The sequence below is a fragment of the Serinus canaria genome, chromosome 2 (assembly GCF_022539315.1).
Source record: "Serinus canaria isolate serCan28SL12 chromosome 2, serCan2020, whole genome shotgun sequence".
Lineage (NCBI taxonomy): Eukaryota > Metazoa > Chordata > Aves > Passeriformes > Fringillidae > Serinus > Serinus canaria.
Window position 1 is genome coordinate 565,763 of NC_066315.1, and position 19,878 is coordinate 585,640.

At 54.1% G+C, this 19,878-nt stretch overlaps 1 protein-coding gene across 3 annotated transcripts in view; it reads right to left on the reverse strand.

The window, feature by feature from the left end:
* Positions 1 to 19,878, reverse strand: part of SCAP (SREBF chaperone) — a 56,212-nt gene that overhangs the window by 32,030 nt on the left and 4,304 nt on the right. For all 3 annotated transcript variants that reach the window (XM_050970906.1, XM_050970905.1, XM_050970907.1), the window contains exons 2-3: positions 11,344 to 11,531; positions 3,580 to 3,706 (exon numbers count right to left, since the gene is read on the reverse strand). In XM_050970906.1, coding sequence (XP_050826863.1) covers positions 3,580 to 3,706; positions 11,344 to 11,465 — 249 coding nt within the window. In that variant the 5' untranslated portion in view covers positions 11,466 to 11,531. The remainder of the gene's footprint in view (positions 1 to 3,579; positions 3,707 to 11,343; positions 11,532 to 19,878) is intronic.

The following is a 19,878-nucleotide window of genomic DNA, read 5'->3' on the forward strand; positions in this document are numbered from 1 at the left end:
GGGGACAGGGCAGGGTCAGGGCACGGCTGGCCAGGCACACACACACCCACGGCTGCCCCAGATCCCCCGGGAAGTGTGAGAGTGCTCAGAGGAAGAACTGAATTATCTCTCTTTCTGTACCTGCTGTTTACAGGTGTGATCCTCCAGAGTGTGCTGGTCACAGCTCACCAGAAGTGTGAGAGAGTCCCAGAATCACAGAATGGTGAGGTTGGAAGAGACCTCTGAGACCATCGAGTCCAGCCTGTGCCCCGACACCTCACCCAGACTGTGGCACCCAGTGCCATGGCCAGGCTTCTTTAAACACACCCAGAGATGGTGATTCCACCTCCTCCCTGGGAGGAGCATTCCAGAGCTTTATGATTCTTTTGGTGAAAAATTTCTTCCTAATTCCCAACCTGTCCCTTCCCTGCCCTAGCTGGAGGCTGTGTCCTCTGGGTCTGCCAGAGACCAACCCCACCTGGCTGCAGCCTCCCTGCAGGAGGGTGTGGAGAGCAATAGGGCCAGAAGAGTCCTAAAAACCAATCAGGTCTCAAGTCCACCACTGTTTCTATAAAAACTGCAGATTTCTACTAAAAAAGGACCTTTTCATACCTTCCAATGATACAATCTCTGTATCAGCTTTGTCTGCCATTGTGAGTGTGGAGGGGAGAGAACGATGTATCTGACCCCATGTTCTCAGAAGGCTAATTTATTACTTTATTACACTACATCATATTAAAGAATACTGTGCTATACTACACTAAAGAATACAGAAAAGATACTTACTGGATGCTAAAAAGATAGTAATTGAAAACTTGTGACTTTTTCCAGAGTCCTGACACAGCTTGGCCCCAACTGGCCAAGGAGCCAAATCAATTCCCACTGGAGAGCAATCCAGCAATCACCTTGGTGAGCAATCTCCAAACACACTCCACACCAGCACACACAGGAGAAGCAAATGAGATCACAATTGTTTGCTTTTTCTCTGAGGCTTCCTGCTGCTTTTCAGCTTCCCAGGAGAAGAATCCTGGGCAGAGAAATCACGTTCATGGGATGTGAATGTCACAGTCTGTCCCCAGCCCCCCTGCAGTGACAGGGCTCTGGGTACAAACCCCCAGTGGGATGGGGCTGCTGGGGAACACCTCTCCAGCTGATTTATTTTCCAGCATCCCTCTCATTCCATGGTTATGGCAGTGGGAAGGGGCCAGCAGCTCACATCCCAGCAGCAGACACAGAACTCAGTGGTGCAGCTCACTTTAGGAGTGTTTTGCCCAACCACACCAAGCCAAAGCCACTGACAGTATTTATATCTGTATAGTATATATTCCATATTGACAGTGTTCCATCCAACCACTGTAAGCACAGGTACCTTGGGTTAAACAAGGCTTATTTCAAATCCAGCACTGCTTGTGAGCCTCAAACACAGTGCACAGAGCTCCATCATTAACCTTAGAACTCCCTCATATCTCACTAGACTGACTTTCCCAAAACCCTCGGATTTTAGAGATTCCCACACTTGGGGAGCTCCCAGAGAACCAGAGCAGGAACGGTGTCACTGCCATTTGTTCTGGAAAAATCCCTGTGCCATGGGGAAACCCAAAGCACCAGAAATATTCCTCTCTCTGCTCTGGGCTGCCCTGACCCCCAGGGCAGCACTGACTCTGACCCTCACTCATGGAGAAAGTTTCCCAGACTCCAAGACAGACTGGAACCCACAAAAGTGTGAAAGATTATAGAGAGCAGTGTAAGTACATCACTTAGTGAGAAATTTAACTTTTAAGATTTTTAGTACATTGTAAATAAAATAAAATAGAAAACACAGAATGTTATCCTAAGTTTCTTCTTCATACTACTTCTTTCTTCTTCTTCTTCATAAGTTTAAGTAGCATTTTGTAATTAAGTAAAAAAGTCTGCATTGCAGCTCTTTAAAATCAATTATTAAGTTAAAAAATAGTCTGTGTCAGCTCTTAAACAGTCTTAAGAAACCTTGTGACAAAAAATGGTTAACCATTTTGTGCCTTCTAATAAAAAACTGCCCAACTCACAGTAATAAAACTGTTTTACTAATTAAAATAATAAACACTTAAGTCCAAACATCAACTGCCATCTCAAGTGCCTTCAATCCAAACCCAAAAAACCCAACAAGTAAAACCCCCACAACTGCCACGTTTTCTGGAAAGATCCCTTGCCCAGGATTTCTTCCCCTGGGAAGCTGAGAAGCCTCAGAGAAAAAGGAAAACAATATTATCTGATTGCTTCTCCTGTGTTTTGCTGCTTTGGGATGTGGTTGATTGTTTGTCCAACATGGGAATTGTTTTTATTTAATGACCAATCACTGTCAGGCTGTGTCAGGGCTCTGGAGAGAGTCTCAGGTTTTTGATTAGTACCTTGCTAAGCCTTTGGTCTGTATCCTCCCTCTATTCTTCAGTATAGTTTAGTACAGTATTCTTTTATGTAATATGGTACCATAAAACAATGAATTAGCCTTCCAAGCACATGGAGTCAGAGTCACCATCCCTCCTGCCACGGGGGACCCTGCCAAGACCTCAGAAGGGCTTTGCCAGACCCTGCCTCCCCTTCCCAAACCAGGAACACGACAGGACTCAGCAGCAAGAACAAAGGGGTCTGGTTCTGTTTGTGCTGAGGGGACCCCAGAGCCCACCCAGTGCCACCCCTGCCATGGCAGGGACACCTCCCACTGTCCCAGGCTGCTGCCAGCCCTGCCCAGCCTGGCCTGGGCACTGCCAGGGATCCAGGGGCAGCCACAGCTGCTTGGGGCCACCGGGTGCTGGGCAGCCCAGCAGGGCCATGTCCCTCCCTGTGTCCCCAGCAGGGCCATGTCCCTCCCTGTGACCCCAGCAGAGCCGTGTCCCCTCCCTGTGTCCCCAGCAGGGCATGTCCCTCCCGTGTCCCCGCAGGGCCATGTCCCCTCCATGTCCCCAGCAGGGCCATGTCCCTCCCTGTGTCCCCAGCAGGGCCATGTCCCCTCCCTGTGTCCCCAGCAGGGCCATGTCCCCTCCCTGTGACCCCAGCAGAGCCGTGTCCCCTCCCTGTGACCCCAGCAGGGCCATGTCCCCTCCCTGTGACCCCAGCAGGGCCGTGTCCCTCCCTGTGTCCCTGGCAGGGCCGTGTCCCTCCCTGTGACCCCAGCAGGTCCCTGTCCCCTCCCCGTGTCCCCAGCAGGGCCATGTCCCCTCCCTGTGTCCCCAGCAGGTCCCTGTTCCCAGTGTCCCCAGCAGGTCCCTGTCCCCAGTGTCCCCAGTGTCCCCATGTCCCCCCCGTGTCCCCAGGAGCACTCACCCAGTCGGGGCGCTCGCCGGGCTCCCCGTGCTGCAGCCCCTGCTCCCCGGGGGGAGTGTCCCCATGTCCCCAGCAGGTCCCTGTCCCCATGTCCCCAGCAGGTCCCTGTCCCCAGTGTCCCCAGTGTCCCCATGTCCCCAGTGTCCCCAGTGTCCCCAGGAGCACTCACCCAGTCGGGGCGTTCCCCGTGCTCCCCGTGCTGCAGCCCCTGCCCCCCGGGGCCATGTCCCCATGTCCCCAGCAGTTCCCTGTCCCCTCCCCAGTGTCCCCATGTCCCCCCATGTCCCCAGGAGCACTCACCCAGTCGGGGCGTTCCCCGTGCTCCCCGTGCTGCAGCCCCTGCCCCCCGGGGGGAGCGTAGTCCTTCAGCGGCGTGCTGAACTCCACGGGGCCCGTCCCTGGCAGAGGCAGCTTCAGCAGGGGGGAGCTGGGGGGACACAACCAGGAAAATCCCTCACTCTGGGGACTCTTGGAGCAGAGTGAATTCAGTGCTCCCTGAAATATCTGAATGTGTCCCCAACATGGTAACCGTCCCTGAGGGTTAGGTCTAAATGCTGAAGTAATTTTCTCCTGGTGGTATGAAGAATAATAATAAAAGCAGTCATTTATATCACTTTATATAATAATAATAAAAGTAATAATTTATATTATAATAATAATAATAGAAGAGTTAAAGAAATGGGCCCACTTTGGCAAAGCCAAGCTGTGCAGGACAGGAGACCCAGCAAGGGCCTTTGGCTTTCAGGGGACACACTGCTGCCCAGAGTCCTTCTCCCCTGGAAAGGGGAAGGGAGAGAAGGAGGGAAGACCTTGCAGGGCCTCTCCTGGACTCCTCCATCCCAGTTAGCCGTGACAAAACCACTCAGCATGGCCATGGCTCAGTCACTGTGCATCCCACCCAAAGCCCAGACACCCCCTTGTTCCAGGGGCTGCTTCCCTGCCCCAAAGCCTTCATAATCCTCTGCTTTTCCTCATTTAGACTCAAACTACTTCCAAAACTTGTCATTAACCTCACTGGTCCTCAAAGCACTTTCAAGAGCAGCAGTGAGAGACCAAAACTGAAATCTTTGATCCTCTTGCTGCTCTGCCACCAGAGCCTCTGGTGATCGTAGCTCCTGTCCCACAACAGAGACATTGAACTGAGGCTACAGAGAGTTTACAATGGGACTTTTAACTCCAAATGTTCTCAAAAGTGGCTAAAAGCAAATCAGAATTGAGCTGGTGGGAAATGCAAGGCTGCTGACACACAGAGATCTCTGAGAGTCTGGAACTGTCAGCACCAAACTGAACTGCAGAGCAGAGCTTCACTCTTTTTGTGGCCTCACTGTCCCTGATATATTTTCCTGTTTGTAGATGAGTTTTGTGGCAATACTGACACAATAAAGAGAAAGGCCTTGGAATTGTTTTCCTGCAAGGCTCTTCCCACTCCATTAGGGATTAGCTTGGATCATCAAAGGCCAGGGAGGAACAAGCAGCATCTAAACACAAGGCTTGAGAGGGAACAACAAACTGCTGGAAAAGAACAATGCAATCAGGAGCCAAGCTTGTCAGACTTGCTCTTTATTGCTCTGACAGAAATACACCTCATTATTAGCATTTCCTTGAGCAAGGGCAGGGAAGAGAAAAAGGAACAATCAGATCAAGCATAAGTGATAAACAAAGCAGAGAGTGTTCAACAGATGCTGGAGGAGGAATTGTTTTTTCCCTAAATGATTTCAGTGTTGGCAACTGTGTCCAGAAACCCAAGGAAAACACTTGAGATTCACAGAGGGTGCTTCTGCAGGGGGGAATTCCCTGTGAGTCACCTGCGAGCTGGGAGGAGTCACAACAAATGGTTTTCTGTAGAATTTGAATCATTTACAACCAGAGACTGCTCAGATTCAGTCTGGTTGTGGAGTCAGCTCAGATTCAGTCTGGGTGTGGAGTGTTTCCCCTCCCTGGGTGTCTGTGCTGCAGAGCTGCTGCTGTCCCAGGGCCTTTCCAAGGGGATCTGTCACCCCTGGGATCCCCCAGGGCAGCAGAGTCCCCTCCAAGGGCAGGAGGGCTCAGAGTCCCCTCCAGGCCCAGGGACAGCTGCTGACTCCAGGTGGGATGAGCAGCTCTGCTGTGAGACCAGGGCAGGAGGGGATTCTGGATTCTCTCTGAGGGCTCAGTGCTGGTCCATGGCTCAGCGTGGAGGGAAGGGGCTCCTTGTGTGAGCCTGGCCCTGCTGGTTTGGGACCACCAGGTGCTGGGAACACGGAATGCTGGAGTGATTTGGGATGGAAGGGACCCTGAGGATCATCCAGTGCCACCCTGCCTTGGCAGGGACACCTCCCACTGTCCCAGGCTGCTCCAAGCCCTGCCCAGCCGGGCCTGGGACACTGCCAGGGGTCCAGGGGCAGCCCCAGCTGCTCTGGGTGTGCTGTGACAGCTCTGGGTCACTGACACTGCACAGGGCACAGAGGGAAGAACAGCCCAGCTCAGCTCCAGGGAAGGCACTTCCAGCACTGGGGTTTGCCCTCCTCACACTTCTCTGTGCCAGGGATTTTTCTGAGCAGCAGGGAAAGAGGTGAGCACGAGAATGGAAAGCACAGACAGAGGAGGGAAGGACAGCAGGACCTGAAATGGCCACAAACCAAAGCCCAGCAGCTCCAGCCCAGCACAGGAGCAGCCTCTGTCCATGGAGGGGCAGAGCCCTGGAGCAGCTGCCCAGGGGGGCTGGAGTCTCCTCTCTGGAGACATCCCAAACCCACCTGGCACAGCCCAGGGGACCCTGCCCTGGCAGGGGGCTGCCCTGGGTGACACCCAGAGGTTCCTCCCAAGCCCACCCACCCTGGGATCCTGGGATCTAACAAGGATGCCAGGCAAGCTCTGATCTGATTTGGGAAAGGCTCTCCTGAGATGCTCACGTCACTGTGCACCCTGACACGCTCTGAAATCCAGAATAAAGGAACCACAGATCCTGTAAGCAGCTGGAACTGCTGAGCTGCAGCAGGAGCTGCATTCCAGCCCCCAGCAGGAGGGAGGAGCAGGCAGAGGTGCTCATCCAGCACCTGGCAGATTCTGAACCAGCTCAGGGGGCCAAGGTGGAGCAGGGCCAGGAGAGCTGCAGGCAAATCCCTCCCTGCACACTCCCCCTTCCCAGCCCCAGGCACGGAGGGCAGAGGGAAGCAGGGAGCTGCCAGGGCTCAGGGAACAGGAAAGGAGCTGATCCAGGGAATGAAACCAGCTCCCAGCAGGAGCTTCTGGCCTGTCTGCAGCCAAGCCAGAGCAGCCTGGAGCCCCAGGGCTGAGCAGGGAGGGAATCTGCTAGCAGGGTCCTGCCACAGGGCTGGCAAAGCCCATCTCTGGCAGCAACAGGGCCTTTTCAGCCTTGGCAAGAGCACCAACAACCTGTTCTGAGTGAGTGGTGGTGGCTGTGCCCTGCTTCCCTGACAGGGCTCCAAATCCTGCCCTGGAAAGGAGACTCCCCTCTCCTGTGCAGCACAAGCTGCTCCCAGAGTCATGCTGGAACCCCAGGGGAGACTCTGTGCTCTGGGGACCTGAACATGAAGAGTCTGACTCCAGCTCAGGTCCTCTGGCTACCCCTCAGAGAGCACACACCTGTGCCAGAGTGACACATTCTTACAGAAATAAATCTAAATAAACAAGCACACACACATGCACAGGGGCTCTGCCTCCAGCCAGCTCTGCCACTCCTCAGGAGCAGAACCTGTGCTTCAGGTAATTAACAAGGCCCTGTTTAATTGCCCCAGACCTGCTGCAGAGCCCCCTGGCTCACCTGCAATCTCCACCTGAACTCAAAGCTGTTGCTCAGAGTGACTCTGGCATTTCATACTGACCCCAATGGCCACATTCACCTGCTCCTCCCTGGGCTGCTGTCACACAAGGCTGGTGACACCCCCATTCCAGGGGAACTGCAGATCCCAGCACAGATCCATTCAAGTGGGATGAGGACAATGAGTGTCACCTGCAAACAAGAGAGCTCTCCCTCTGCTGGGGGGACTAACCTGGATTTTCAGACTTTAGAGAGCGAGAATGAGCCACAGGATTTTTGCTTTGGGTATTGATTTATTCTCAAACCCAGAGCTGCTGTGCCTTGTCTGTCAGAGACACTAAACACAGGGTCTGTACAAACCCTTCCAAGAGGAAAGGCACCCAAAACAACCAGACCAGACTCTGTGCTGACCTTATTCCCTGCATGGGCACTGAGGACAGAACCCCTGGTGGATAGACTGTGGACCTTGTGCTTTATTTCAACTTCTAAAAACTGTCTGCACACAAGAACTGTGGGGTTTGACTGATGGGGGGGCGGGAAGCCACAGTGACTGGGATGATTCTGTCTGCAGCAGGATCCCACAAGCTCTCCTTGGTGCCAGGCACAGCGGGCAGGGCTGGGACAGCTCAGGACACCAGACCCACCCTCGGGATGTCTTTGTTTGTTAGCCCTGCTCCAGGAGCAGGGGAGGGGGCAGAGGGGGCCTTGGCAGGGCTGGGGAATGTGGGGCTCCATGGGCTGAAGGCCCTTTCCAGTTTCACCAGTTCCATGGTGTTGTCAGCTCCCTGCCCTGGCCTCAGCCCAGCTGCACACAGGGCTGAGGCTCCTGCCCAGCCCTGCTGCACAGAAATGCTGCCTGAAGGAGCTCCTGCCTCGGGGCTGGGCCCTGATCCTCCCCCGGGGCTCGGGCTGCTCCTGGGCTGCTCCTGCACCGGGGTGGCTGGGGTGCACCAGGGAAAGCCAGCGGGAGAGAGGAGAGCTGCCACAGAGCACACACTGTCAGCTCCAGCAGGGGACACACAGCACCCCTGCATGCTCAGCACCCATGCAGCACCGTGCACCGGCTGCCGTGCTGCACAATGCACCCATGCAGCACAATGCACCAGCTGCCATGCAGCACAGTGCACAGATGCTGCACAGTGCACCGATGCTGCACAGTGCACCCATGCAGCACCGTGCACCGGCTCCCATGCTGCACAATGCACACATGGAGCACAATGCACTGGCACCCATGCTGCACAATGCACCGATGCTGCACCTTGCACCAGCTGCCATGCAGCACAGTGCACAAATGCTGCACAGTGCACCCATGCAGCACCGTGCACCCATGCAGCACAATGAACCCATGCAGCACAATGAACCCATGCAGCACCGTGCACCGGCTCCCATGCTGCACAGTGCACAAATGCTGCACAATGCACCCATGCAGCACCTTGTACCAGCTGCCATGCAGCACCGTGCACCGGCTCCCATGCTGCACAGTGCACCCATGCAGCACCGTGCACCGGCTCCCATGCTGCACAGTGCACCGATGCTGCACATTGCACCCATGCAGCACAGTGCACCCATGCAGCAATCCCTTCACTCTCACAGCCTGGCATGCCAGGTGCAGGACCCACTCTGGTCTAGTTCTGACCTAATTAGCAAAGCCACTTCCCACGCCCCAATTAACCCCTCGTTACCAGCACAGCAGCCCAGAGCAGGAGCTGGAACACCCCAGAAATGGCTCCTAACAGGGCTCGAGCCCTGCAGCCTCAGCCAGGCTGGCATTCCCTTTCTGCCCAGGCTCTCCTGCTCCCCAGGGCTGTCACCAGGCTTTTGCCACCTGTCTCTGCCAGGGCCAGGCTCTGCTTAGCTCAGGAGCTCCTGAACTCATTGAAAACCCAGACTCTTCCCACCTGATGGTGTCCTGGATGGATTTCTGCAGCCTGGAGGGAAGCAGGCACTGCAGCATCCTCCAAGGCTGGCACTCAGGAGTGCAGACACTCCCCCAAATCCACAGTCACCAAAACCCTCCTGCTCTGCAGCCCCAGCTGCCTGCTCTGAGCAGTGACAGGGCAGCCCCACGCCCTGACCCAGGGGGCTGAGCTGGTGACCCCCACCAGACTTTCTCCTCCCCAGGAAATCCTGAACTTCAGAAGGGAATGGGAATGTTTTGATCCCTCCCCAAAGACAGCACTTTGTGGGTGAACATTCCCACTGCAGCAGTGTCCTGCATTAGCTGCCTGGGAGAGCTGAATGAGGAGGCTGAGCCACCCAGGGAAGCCACTCCCAAGCAGGACTGAGGTGACACAGTGACACTCGTGGGACTCTGGCTTGGCTTTGCAGAAATGCCACTGGAAAGCTGCACCTGGCAAAGCTGGAGCCAAAACACAGAGCCTGCTATCCTGCAAGTAGCAAGATAAATCAAGATATCTCTGTCTTTGATATCTCCAAGAGAAAGGTGGGAACCACTTGGGTGGGCCTTGTAGGAGCATCATGTTCTACAGGACAAGAGACCTGAGAATAAAAGTGTCCCTGAAAGGTACAAGGAGTCCTGTGGAGCAGGGAAAAGCCAGGAAGCAATGCTCCCACTGCTGCTCACAACCACCAAGGGCTCCAGCCAGGAGGAGCCACCCCAGAGGTTTTCCCTGTGTGAAAATCCTCCCTCTGCCAATGTTTGAGCTGAGATGTGCAGGCAGCCCCTGCCAGCCCCACAGCTCAGAGGGAAAGCTGTGTCTGTGCCAGCACAGGTGGAGCTTCCCTGCAAACAGGGGAGCAAATCATCCCAAGGGGTTTATTTTGCCCAGAACAGACCAGAGAGTTAAACCCTGCAAGACACGGTCTGTACACGCACCCTGTGCATGGTCTGGGGCACAGGTCTGCTCAGCCCCACAGGGCCCTGCTGGAGAGGACTCTGAGCCCGTGCGACACTGCTGGGAGGAAAATTATATCCACCTGCAAACCAGGGATCCAAACTAGGGCCCACAGGGAGAGTGGGGATCCACTCCCAGCTGGGCGTGCCAAGGGTGAAAGAGAAGAGGGCAGGCTCCAGAGAGAACAGGACAGGCAGGTGTGCAAAGAAAGATCAGCTTTCCTTCTCCCCATTTTTAATTCATGGCTTTGGAGTCCACCACCAGGTGCTCGAGGGTTACCTTCCCCTCATTTATTGCTTCACTTCACTTATTCAATTAGTTCTTACTTAACAAACCAGATGCAGACACTCCATCCCCACTGCTTCTTCTGTCCCACAAAGGGAGATGACAAAACCTATAAAGTCTAAATTTAAAAGGAGTTTCTGGGCAGGCCCAGAAGGGACAACACTGTCAAGAACCCCTGTGCCCAGCCCCACGTCACTGCCATATTTTCTGGAGAAATCCCTTGCCCAGGATTTCTTCTCCTGGGAAGCTGAGAAGCCTCAGAGAAAAAGGAAAACAATATTATCTGATTGCTGCTCCTGAGTTTTGCTGCTTTGGAATGTGGTTGGAGATTGTTTGTGGTGGACTGGTGTCATGGGAATTGTTTTTACTTAATGACCAATCCCAGCTGTGTCAGGGCTCTGGAGAGAGTCAGGAGTTTTTCATCAGTATCTTGTCAAGCCTTCTGTAAGGATCCTTTCTCTATTCTTTGATAGCATAGTATTACATACTATAACATATATGATATGCTAGAATAGGTTTAGTATAGTTTTAGTATAGTATAATAGAGTATAATAATATAGTATAGTACCATGGAGTGCAATAACATAGATTAATAATATTATCTAATAATGTAGTAAAATATAGTATAGTATGATATGGTATGGTATGACAGGATATTACATGATAAGATATTACACAATACTATTATGTTATATTATATTAATTATATTAATTATATTATATTATATTATATATTTTATATAGTATAATATAGTATGTAATATGATATAATATAGTGTGTAATATGATATAATATAGTATATCATATTATATAATATAGTATATAATATTAGTGTTTAATATGATATATCGATACTATAGTATAGTATACTATAGTATAGTATAATATAGTATAGTATACTATAGTATAGTATAATATAGTATAGTATAATATAGTATAATATCATATAATCTACTATAATAGAATCTAATAGAATATAATAGAATATAATAGAATATAATAGACATAATGAATAATAGAATATAATAGAATATAGAATATAATGTAATTATGTCATAGTATGATTTATAATGGAGTAATAAATCAGCCTTCTAGGAGCACGGCGTGAGACCCTTCCTTCCCTGCTGCCCCGGGCCCCGAGCCCCCCTGGGGGCAGGACTCACCAGCAGGCCAGGATGCAGAGGGCGGTGAAGAGGATGATGGGGATGGGGTAGGAGGCGCAGAGCAGCCCGTGGCTGTAGAACGCCCCCGAAATCCTCTGGCGCAGCCTCTCAGTCAGGGTCATCCTCAGCTCCAGGCCATCCCGGGGCACAGCGGCGCGGGCAGCCCTGCGGGGAGGCACCGCCTCCACCTGCGGACACAAACACACCCGCACAGGGAAATAAACCTGATCTGCTCCTTTCAGAGAGAATCCTTCCCGGGGAGGGGCTGGGATGGAATTCCCAGAGCAGCTGGGGCTGCCCCTGGATCCCTGGCAGTGCCCAAGGCCGGGCTGGAAATTGGGGCTGGAGCAGCCTGGGACAGTGGGAGGGGTCCCTGCCGTGGCAGCAGTGGAACCGGATGGGATTTGCAGCACAAATTCCATCCAGGTCCTTTGCAGCACAAACCATCCTGGGATTTATCTCTATGAAATGACTGAGCAGATCTCAACCTCACTGTCAGGGCTGGACCACCCCTGTTCCAGGAGGAACTCAAGAGCAACACGGATCTGCTGCTCTGTGGCAGAAAACACCCCACGAGTGGCTCTCTGGCCAGCCTGAGCTGCCAGAAGACACTCTGGGGAGGAGCACAGCACTGCCAACAATTCCTGCTCATCTCAAGGAGGAAAACTCTCCATTTACTCTCTTCACCTGCTGTCCAACAGCAGCATTCTGTAAGAAAGCACTGAGAATTCCAAAGCCAGTATTTCTTTATCACTTGGGGGTTTGCATATTAAAATCTGCCACCTTTCTTTGCTTTAGGCTGTGGCAGAGCTCCTAAGAGTGAACAGCAGGAACTGTTTCTGCTCCAAGCCATTTCTGCAAACAGAGATTGTCTAAGCCAAAATAAACCTGTGGATTGCAGGACAAACGTTCAAGGAGAATTTCTCGCCCCCTGCATGACTGCAAACCCAAGACAAAGTCTGCCTGGAAGCACGAGGGCAGGGGATGTGCCCACCTTGCAGCCCACAGGTGACATTTTGCCATTTCTGGCTCACTTCAGGTACAAGAGACAGACGTGGCACACATCCCAGGATCAGTCAGCTTGGAAAAGCCCCCCAAGGTCCCCGAGTCCACCCTGTGCCCAGCGCCCACCTTGTCCCCAGCCCAGAGCACTGAGTGCCACCTCCAGGGACACCTCCAGGCATGGGGACTCAGCACTGCCCTGGGCAGCCCCTGCCAACACTGAACCTCTCCTGAGTGAAGGAATTTCCCCAATTTCCACCCTGAGCCTGCCCTGGCCCAGCCTGAGGCCGTTCCCTCTCTCCTGTCCCTGTTCCCTGGAGCACAGCCTGACCCCCTGGCTCCTGTGTCCTGCACTCTTACAAAAGGAGGCTGACCAGCAGAAGGAAGAAATGTAGAACTTCCCTTTGCAGGAAAAACCAACTCAAACTTGCTCCTTTTCCCCAGACAGAAGCTTTTATCTGACTCAACAATAGTTACATGTTCCAAATTCTTTACATTTCTGCCTGAAAGGCTTTGCAGCCTCCCCAGGAGCCTCCCTGGACACTAAGGGCAGGGAGAGGCAGCAGAGCCCCCTGAGAGCTGAGAGGACAGGCTAACAAAGGCAGGAAACCTTCCTTTCTCCAACACACAGCCACCTGGGGTTTTAGGCACACTCAACTCCTCAGTTTCCCCCAAAATGTTCTGGAAGCAGCCTCAGCATCAGTGTAATAAACACACAGCTGAGCCAGGGGAGCCTGGAGGGGGGAAATAGAGGGAAAATCCCAAATAAACCCCCATTCCACAGTACTTTCCTCGCCTTGAACACATTCAGTAGTTTGCTCCATCACGTTGCCTATACCTGAACCTCCAAGGGGGATTTCAACCCAGCATTTTCCATTCACAGCCCCAAGCCTGGCAAGGCAGCAACAGACCCAAGGTGGTCCTTCTGCCCCCCTTTTCCAGCACCCCACCAGGACCCACACACCTGGGGCTGGCCTGGCTGTCCCCCCAGCCCTGCAGCAGCCCCGAGGCACGTGGGGGGACCTGAGGAGCTTCCCTGCCAAGGCTGTGCTTGGGGAAGGGCAGGGGAAGGAGGAATGGCAAAGAAGGAAGAATGTACTGAAAATGAGGATTTATACAGGTCACTGGGTTGGTCTGTGCTGCTGGAACAGCCCAGTGTGATGCTCACACACCTGAGGGCCAGGTGGGCCAAGCACCAGCAGCAGGAATGGCCCTGCTGGTGCTGCAGGCACTGCCCTGTGCCCACAAACCCACCAGTGCCACCCAGGCTCCTGGGGGGGCAGAGAGCTTCCTGCCTTCAGAGCTGCCCCAGGACACCTGGCAGCAGCAGGACTGACACCAGAGCAGCCAGAGCACCTCAGAGTCCTGCTGTGACTGACACATCTCCCTGGGCCCCAGCTCGATCCTGACCTGTCACTGCCACATTTTCTGGAAAAACCCCCTTGCCCAGGATTCTTCTCCTGGGAAGCTGAGAAGCCTCAGAGAAAAAGGAAAACAAGAATTGTCTCATTTGCTTCTCCTGTGTTTTGCTGCTTTGGAATGTGTTTGGAGATTGTTTCATTGGTTTCATGTGAATTGTTTTGACCTAATGGCCAATCACCATCAGCTGTGTCAGGACTCTGGAAGGAGTCACGAGTTTTCATTAGTATCTTTTAGCCTTCTCTCTGTATCCTTTACTATAGTTTAGTTTAGCATTCTTTAATATAATATAGATCATAAATGATAAATTAGCCTTCTGAGACATGGAGTCAGGTCCATCATTCCTCCCTTTGACAGGGGTCTCAGAAAACACCCCAGTGAGACAGGAAGGAGGCTGCAGGCAGGACAGTGACACAGACAGGGGTGACAGGTGCTTCCCCCACCCCTGGAGCCATCACAAACAGAGCAGAGGAGCCATCCCCAACAGCTCACACAGAGCCATCCCCAACAGCTCCCAGCCATCCCCAGACCTGATCCCTCAGCAGAGCCCAAACCCAGCAGCACAGACAGCTCAGAAGAAGGGAAATCTCAGCTCCCTGCAGATGCAGAAAGCAGACCTGGACTGCTCACACCCCAGAGAAGCAGCTGGATTCCCTTGCCCTCTGCTGGGCCCCGGAGGTGGCTCAGGGCTGGGATGGTCTGAGTGATCACCCCTGCTCTCACTGCCATGGGAGCTCCCAAAGCCCACAGTGCACAAAGGGAGGGCAGGGACAGAGGCACAGACCTCAGAACCCAGCTCTCCCCTCCTCAGCAGGGGCCAGGGAACATTCCTCAGGACTTCAGAGGTGGGAAAACAAGAGCCTGGCTCCACACAAGCTCCTTCAGAGAAAAGCTGCACAATGGGCCCTAACACCAAGGTCCTGCTCTCCCCTGGCATTCCCATGGGAAGAATGAGGGGCTTTGTGCTGCCAGAGGACACGGAGGTCACGAGGAACAGAGCACTTCCTATGGGAAAATCCCAGCCATGCACCAGCCCAGGGCAGGCTCCAGGCTGCAAGGGGTTAACCCAGCACTGCCCAGCACCAGGGCCGGGCTGTAAGGGGTTAACCCAGCACTGCCCAGGACCAGGCCGGGCTGTAAGGGGTTAACCCAGCACTGCCCAGGACCGAGGCTCCCGCACAGCTCCCAGTCCTCAATGCACTGTCCTGCACACGGGGGCACTTTCCATACTCAAAAGGTAGAAAACGACGGGGCTGAGTCCAGCCCTGCTCCCTCCGCTCCCTCCCCAGCCCTGCTCCCGCTCCCTCTGCTCCCCCCGGCCCGGCCCCGCTCCCCCCGTACCCCGGCCCCGCTCGCCCCCGGCCCGGCCCCGCTCGCCCCCGTACCCCGGCCCCGCTCGCCCCCGGCCCGGCTCTGTGGCTACAGCAGGGCTGAAAGGCTGACACAAGTTAGTGAGCCACATTTCCATCCCCAAAACGCGCAAACTTCATTTTACCTGTCCTGCCTGACTCTTGCCAGCTTCGCCCCACTTCTTTTTGCCTGTTTTCCTCCCTGTACAACATTCACTTATGGTTTGAGTTTAAAAATTCAGAGGTTGTCTGGAACAGACCCCTTTTTAAGCGACATTTCACTCATGTTACATGTTATTAACATCTCCTGAAAAGCTGGAGTAGCAACAACAACAAAGATTGAAAGAGAACACTTCAGTAATCTCTACGTGTCAGATAAAGTTATCTGCTCCCAAAACAGGGGCTGACATTCAAAATCAGTTTCCAAAACGGTTTTCAGGACATCTTTAAACTCTTCTACCCCAAGAGAAGAACGCAGATACACTCCTGCTTAGGAAGGCATTCACTGAACGTGGGGTCTATCCTTTCTTCCCTCCCAAAATGCTCCCAACAGCACCAGACAACAACTCGTTGCTGTGGATGATGAGACAGGATAGGATGTTCCACATCAGAGCCACGAAGCACAGAAGTTTGGGATTTGACACAAAAAGAGAAAATATCCAAATTTAGAAAAGAGGCGATTTCAAAGTTCACTGCTCCTGGTGCATCCAGCCAAGGGAAGCTCCCTTGCACAGATCATCCAGCCACAAGGAAACAGAGAAGAACAGAGATTCCAAACACCAGGAAACATTTCCCAAGCCCTTCTTCTCCATTACAGCTCTTGCCCAACCCTGCACAGTTGGGAATGATCCCCTCCACAGGCACAGAATCCCAGAAAGGTTTGGGCAGGAAGGAACCTTAAGGATCACCCCATTCCATCAAAGGGGCTGTGATGCACAGAGGGAAAACCCCACCCTGGAATCCCCATCCTCAGTCCCTGAAGGTGTGACAGGATGCAGTGTGAAACAGGAAACCACCTGTTAGGAATGGGGAATGGAATCAGGATGTAAATCCATCCTCACACTCCTCACCCCACAAGGGACACAGGGAGCTCAAGCATGCCCAAAGACAGAGAGCAGCCTCTGGAAGGCTTTTCCAGCTGCAGCAGGTTTGATCAGGAAGGGCACCCCAGGGATAACTCTGCGTGCAACTCCCTGAGTGCATCAAACCAACTCCAGAGCAGCAGCTCAAAATAAACCCCAGCTAAGCCGGGGAAATCCTGTCCCCAGGACACTGTCCCTGTCTCAGGGCTTACACAGCCAGCACAGAGGCACCAGGCACTGCTGAGCACAGCCAGGGTCCCTTGGCTCTGGGAGCCCCTGGGACACGAGCCCCAGGCTGGCTGCAGGGTCCCCAGGCTGGCTGCAGGGTCCCCAGGCTGGCTGCAGGGTCCCCAGCCTGCCCTTGGGGCTCTCCAGGCTGGCTGCAGGGTCCCCAGCCTGCCCTTGGGGCTCTCCAGGCTGGCTGCAGGGTCCCCAAGCTGCCCTTGGTGCTCTCCAGGCTGGCTGCAGGGTCCCCAACCTGCCCTTGGTGCTCTCCAGGCTGGCTGCAGTGTCCCCAACCTGCTCTTGGTGCTCTCCAGGCTGGCTGCAGGGTCCCCAACCTGCCCTTGGTGCTCTCCAGGCTGGCTGCAGGGTCCCCAGCCTGCTCTTGGTGCTCTCCTGGCCACGCTGAGGAGTCACAGGGAGCCTGCCCTGGCAAACCCTGACACAAAGCATCCACGTGATCCCTTTGGAACAATCTCCTCCTCTTTGTTTATCCATGCAGCCGCTCCACAAGTGGCTGGGGAATCGCTAAAAGCAGCAGGGCCTGATGCAAGGGCCCGGTGCAGTTACAGCTGAGAGCATCCCCAGGAAGCCCAGCTGGGCAGTGCCCCCCTTCCCCTCTGCTGGCCCTACAGCCCAGCCCAGCCCAGGCACATCCAGGGACTCCAGCAATCTCCACTCCAGGCTGGAGCCTTGGCTACACAGCTCGTCCAACACAGACCTGCAGTGCTCTTCCCTTTCTACTACAGGGAGTAATTCTACTCATGCTCTTTCCTAGTCCTCCCCACCAGACCAGGGTCAACATCTCAGCCCAGGCCTCTCGTCTGGAGTACAAAATATGCAAAATTCTTTTGGATCATCTGCCTGGACTTGTGCAAAGTCTTGGGATCCAAGAAGGACGTGGAGCTGCTGGAGTGAGTCCAGGAGAGAGGGCTGGAGCTGGGAATGTTCCCCTGGAGAGGAGAAGGATCCAGGGAAAGCTCAGAGCCCTGCCAGGGCCTGAAGGGGCTCCAGGAGAGCTGGAGAGGGACTGGGGACAAGGATGGAGGGACAGGACCCAGGGAATGGCTCCCACTGCCAGAGGGCAGGGATGGATGGGAGATTGGGAATTGTTCCTGTGAGGGTGGAGAGGCCCTGGAAGAGAAGAAGAAGCTATGGCTGCTCAGTCCCTGGATTATCCAAGGCCAGGCTGGACAGGGCTTGGAGCTGGGATGGTGGAAGCTGTCCCTGCCAGGGAACAAGATGGGCTTTAAGGCCCTGTCCAACCCAGCCCAGGATCCTCTGGTTCTCTGTCACTCATGGAATGGTCACTTGGTCAGCCTGTGCCACCCTGAGGTTCTCAGCACTGCTCATGGTAGGGACAAGCAGCAAAGAGCCCAGCAAAGCCTGTGAAGGACACAAACTGCAGCTGGGCCCTTGGGCACAGCCCTGAGAGTCCCTGGGCACCCCCCAAGGGCAGCCCTGAAGGACACAGCCCTGCTCATCCTGCCAGCAGGGACAGCCCCTGTCCCACTGCCCCAGCCCAGCATGGGCAGGGACCCAGAGCACCAGGGACAGCCACAGGGACACAGGGACAGCCCCTGTCCCACTGCCCCAGCCCAGCATGGACAGGGACCCAGAGCACCTCAGAGCAGGGACAGTGACAGTGACACAGGGCTGCAGTGGCTCTGGGGGCTCTGCACAGGGCCCTCACTCAGAGCAGGGACAGTCACAGTGACAGTGACAGTCACAGTGACAGTGACAGGGACACAGGGCTGCAGTGGCTCTGGGGGCTCTGCACAGGGCCCTCACTCAGAGCAGGGACAGTCACAGTGACAGTGACAGTCACAGTGACAGTGACAGGGACACAGGGCTGCAGTGGCTCTGGGGGCTCTGCACAGGGCCCTCACTCAGAGCATAAGGAGCTTTGCTCAAGTTGTTCCCAACAGATTTATCCAGTTTGCTGTTCAGCAGTCCCAGGAATGCCCACAGGTGTCACACAGGGTTTGGTTTGGTTTTCCCTGAGCCCTCCCTGCCATTTAAGCCCTTCTGCTCCCCGTGGGCACAGCCAGCCCAGAGGGGGATGTGGAGAAGCCCTCAGAGCCCCCGTGCTCCCAAGGCCACCACCAGCCATTTCCACACTCCAACTTTCACCTCCCCCTTCCCACACACAGGAGGCCACCAGGTTCCTTTAATTAGGGATTCCACCTCATCAATTATCCTCATGCCTGCAGCTGGCTATTTTTGCTTGAACCCCAACCTCACCACTGTCCCTCTCACCACCAGCCCCATTTCAGGCCATGCTTAATTGCTCAAACCCATTTCTCACTGAGTCACACGTGCAGCCCTTGCCTGCTTTATGTCACTTACAGCTTGCATCTGCACAGTTTGTTCTGGCACTTCAGTGGTGATGAGCCCCAGAGCCCCCCTCAGGGCTGAGTGAGCCCCCAGAGCCCCCCTCAGGGGTGAGTGAGCCCCCAGAGCCCATTAAAAAGGCTGTCACTGCTGCTCTGAATACATTTATTTAACCATCATAGACTGGCACCTTCTTAGGCTTGGAGTTTGTTTCAATTGCACCTACTCAAGACTCTTGCTTGGACAAAAATCAAACCTTAGAGATTCATGGCCACAGCTGCTTTTCTGCAGGCAGACACAGCCCTGGTATCCTGTCCTGGAGAGAGCAAGCTCACCTTGCCAAGGAGTACCTGTGGCAAAGCAGCACCAGCAATTCTGCACTCCTGCTCCTTGCCAGGTGCTTTTCAACCACTTCCCACCTGCTGCAGGATTTTGGGATGAGCACTAGTCCCCGTTCTCTTTGTCCCACTCCCTGCCACACCAACTGCTCGCTCTCCTCCAGGCTTTAGACACATCACTGACTTTCCACGTCCAGAGATGCCTCCTAAAGCTTTCAGGTCTTTTTTAGTTTGTGCTTTGAGCACACAGAAATCCCTCCCTGAAAGGACAACTTGCAAAGCTGCTCTTCCTTTTTGTAGCCTGCCACCACCACCAGCTACTCACCAGGAGTCAAAAGGTGCTGAACACCCCAGTTTTGGGGATGCCACACACCAAGTTTTCCTCTCTGCTCTTTCCTGTACCACCCTTTGCCATGAGGACATTCCCAGAATAATTGTGTGTCCCTGATGCCCTCTGACAGCCAGGTTTGATTTTTATCTTAATCCTCCCTTTGTGGCCTTGCTGCTCTCCAAAAGAGGAATGGAAACACCTCTGGGTTTGAATCACCCTGACTGCAGGAGTGCTGAAGATAAATCAGCACTTCAAGGATTCCTGCCCAGCTCCAGCTCTGCTTTTGTGAGGCAAAGTTTGCCTGGGAAGCACCCGGGGCCATTCACCATCCCGTGGAGATTCACTCTCTTCCACCTCAGCAAACCAGGATCTGAGCTGAGCACAACTCCTTCCCTGCTCCTTTCTCCAGGGCTGGGGCTCCTCTCCCTGCACAGGACACATGTCCTGCCTCAAAACTC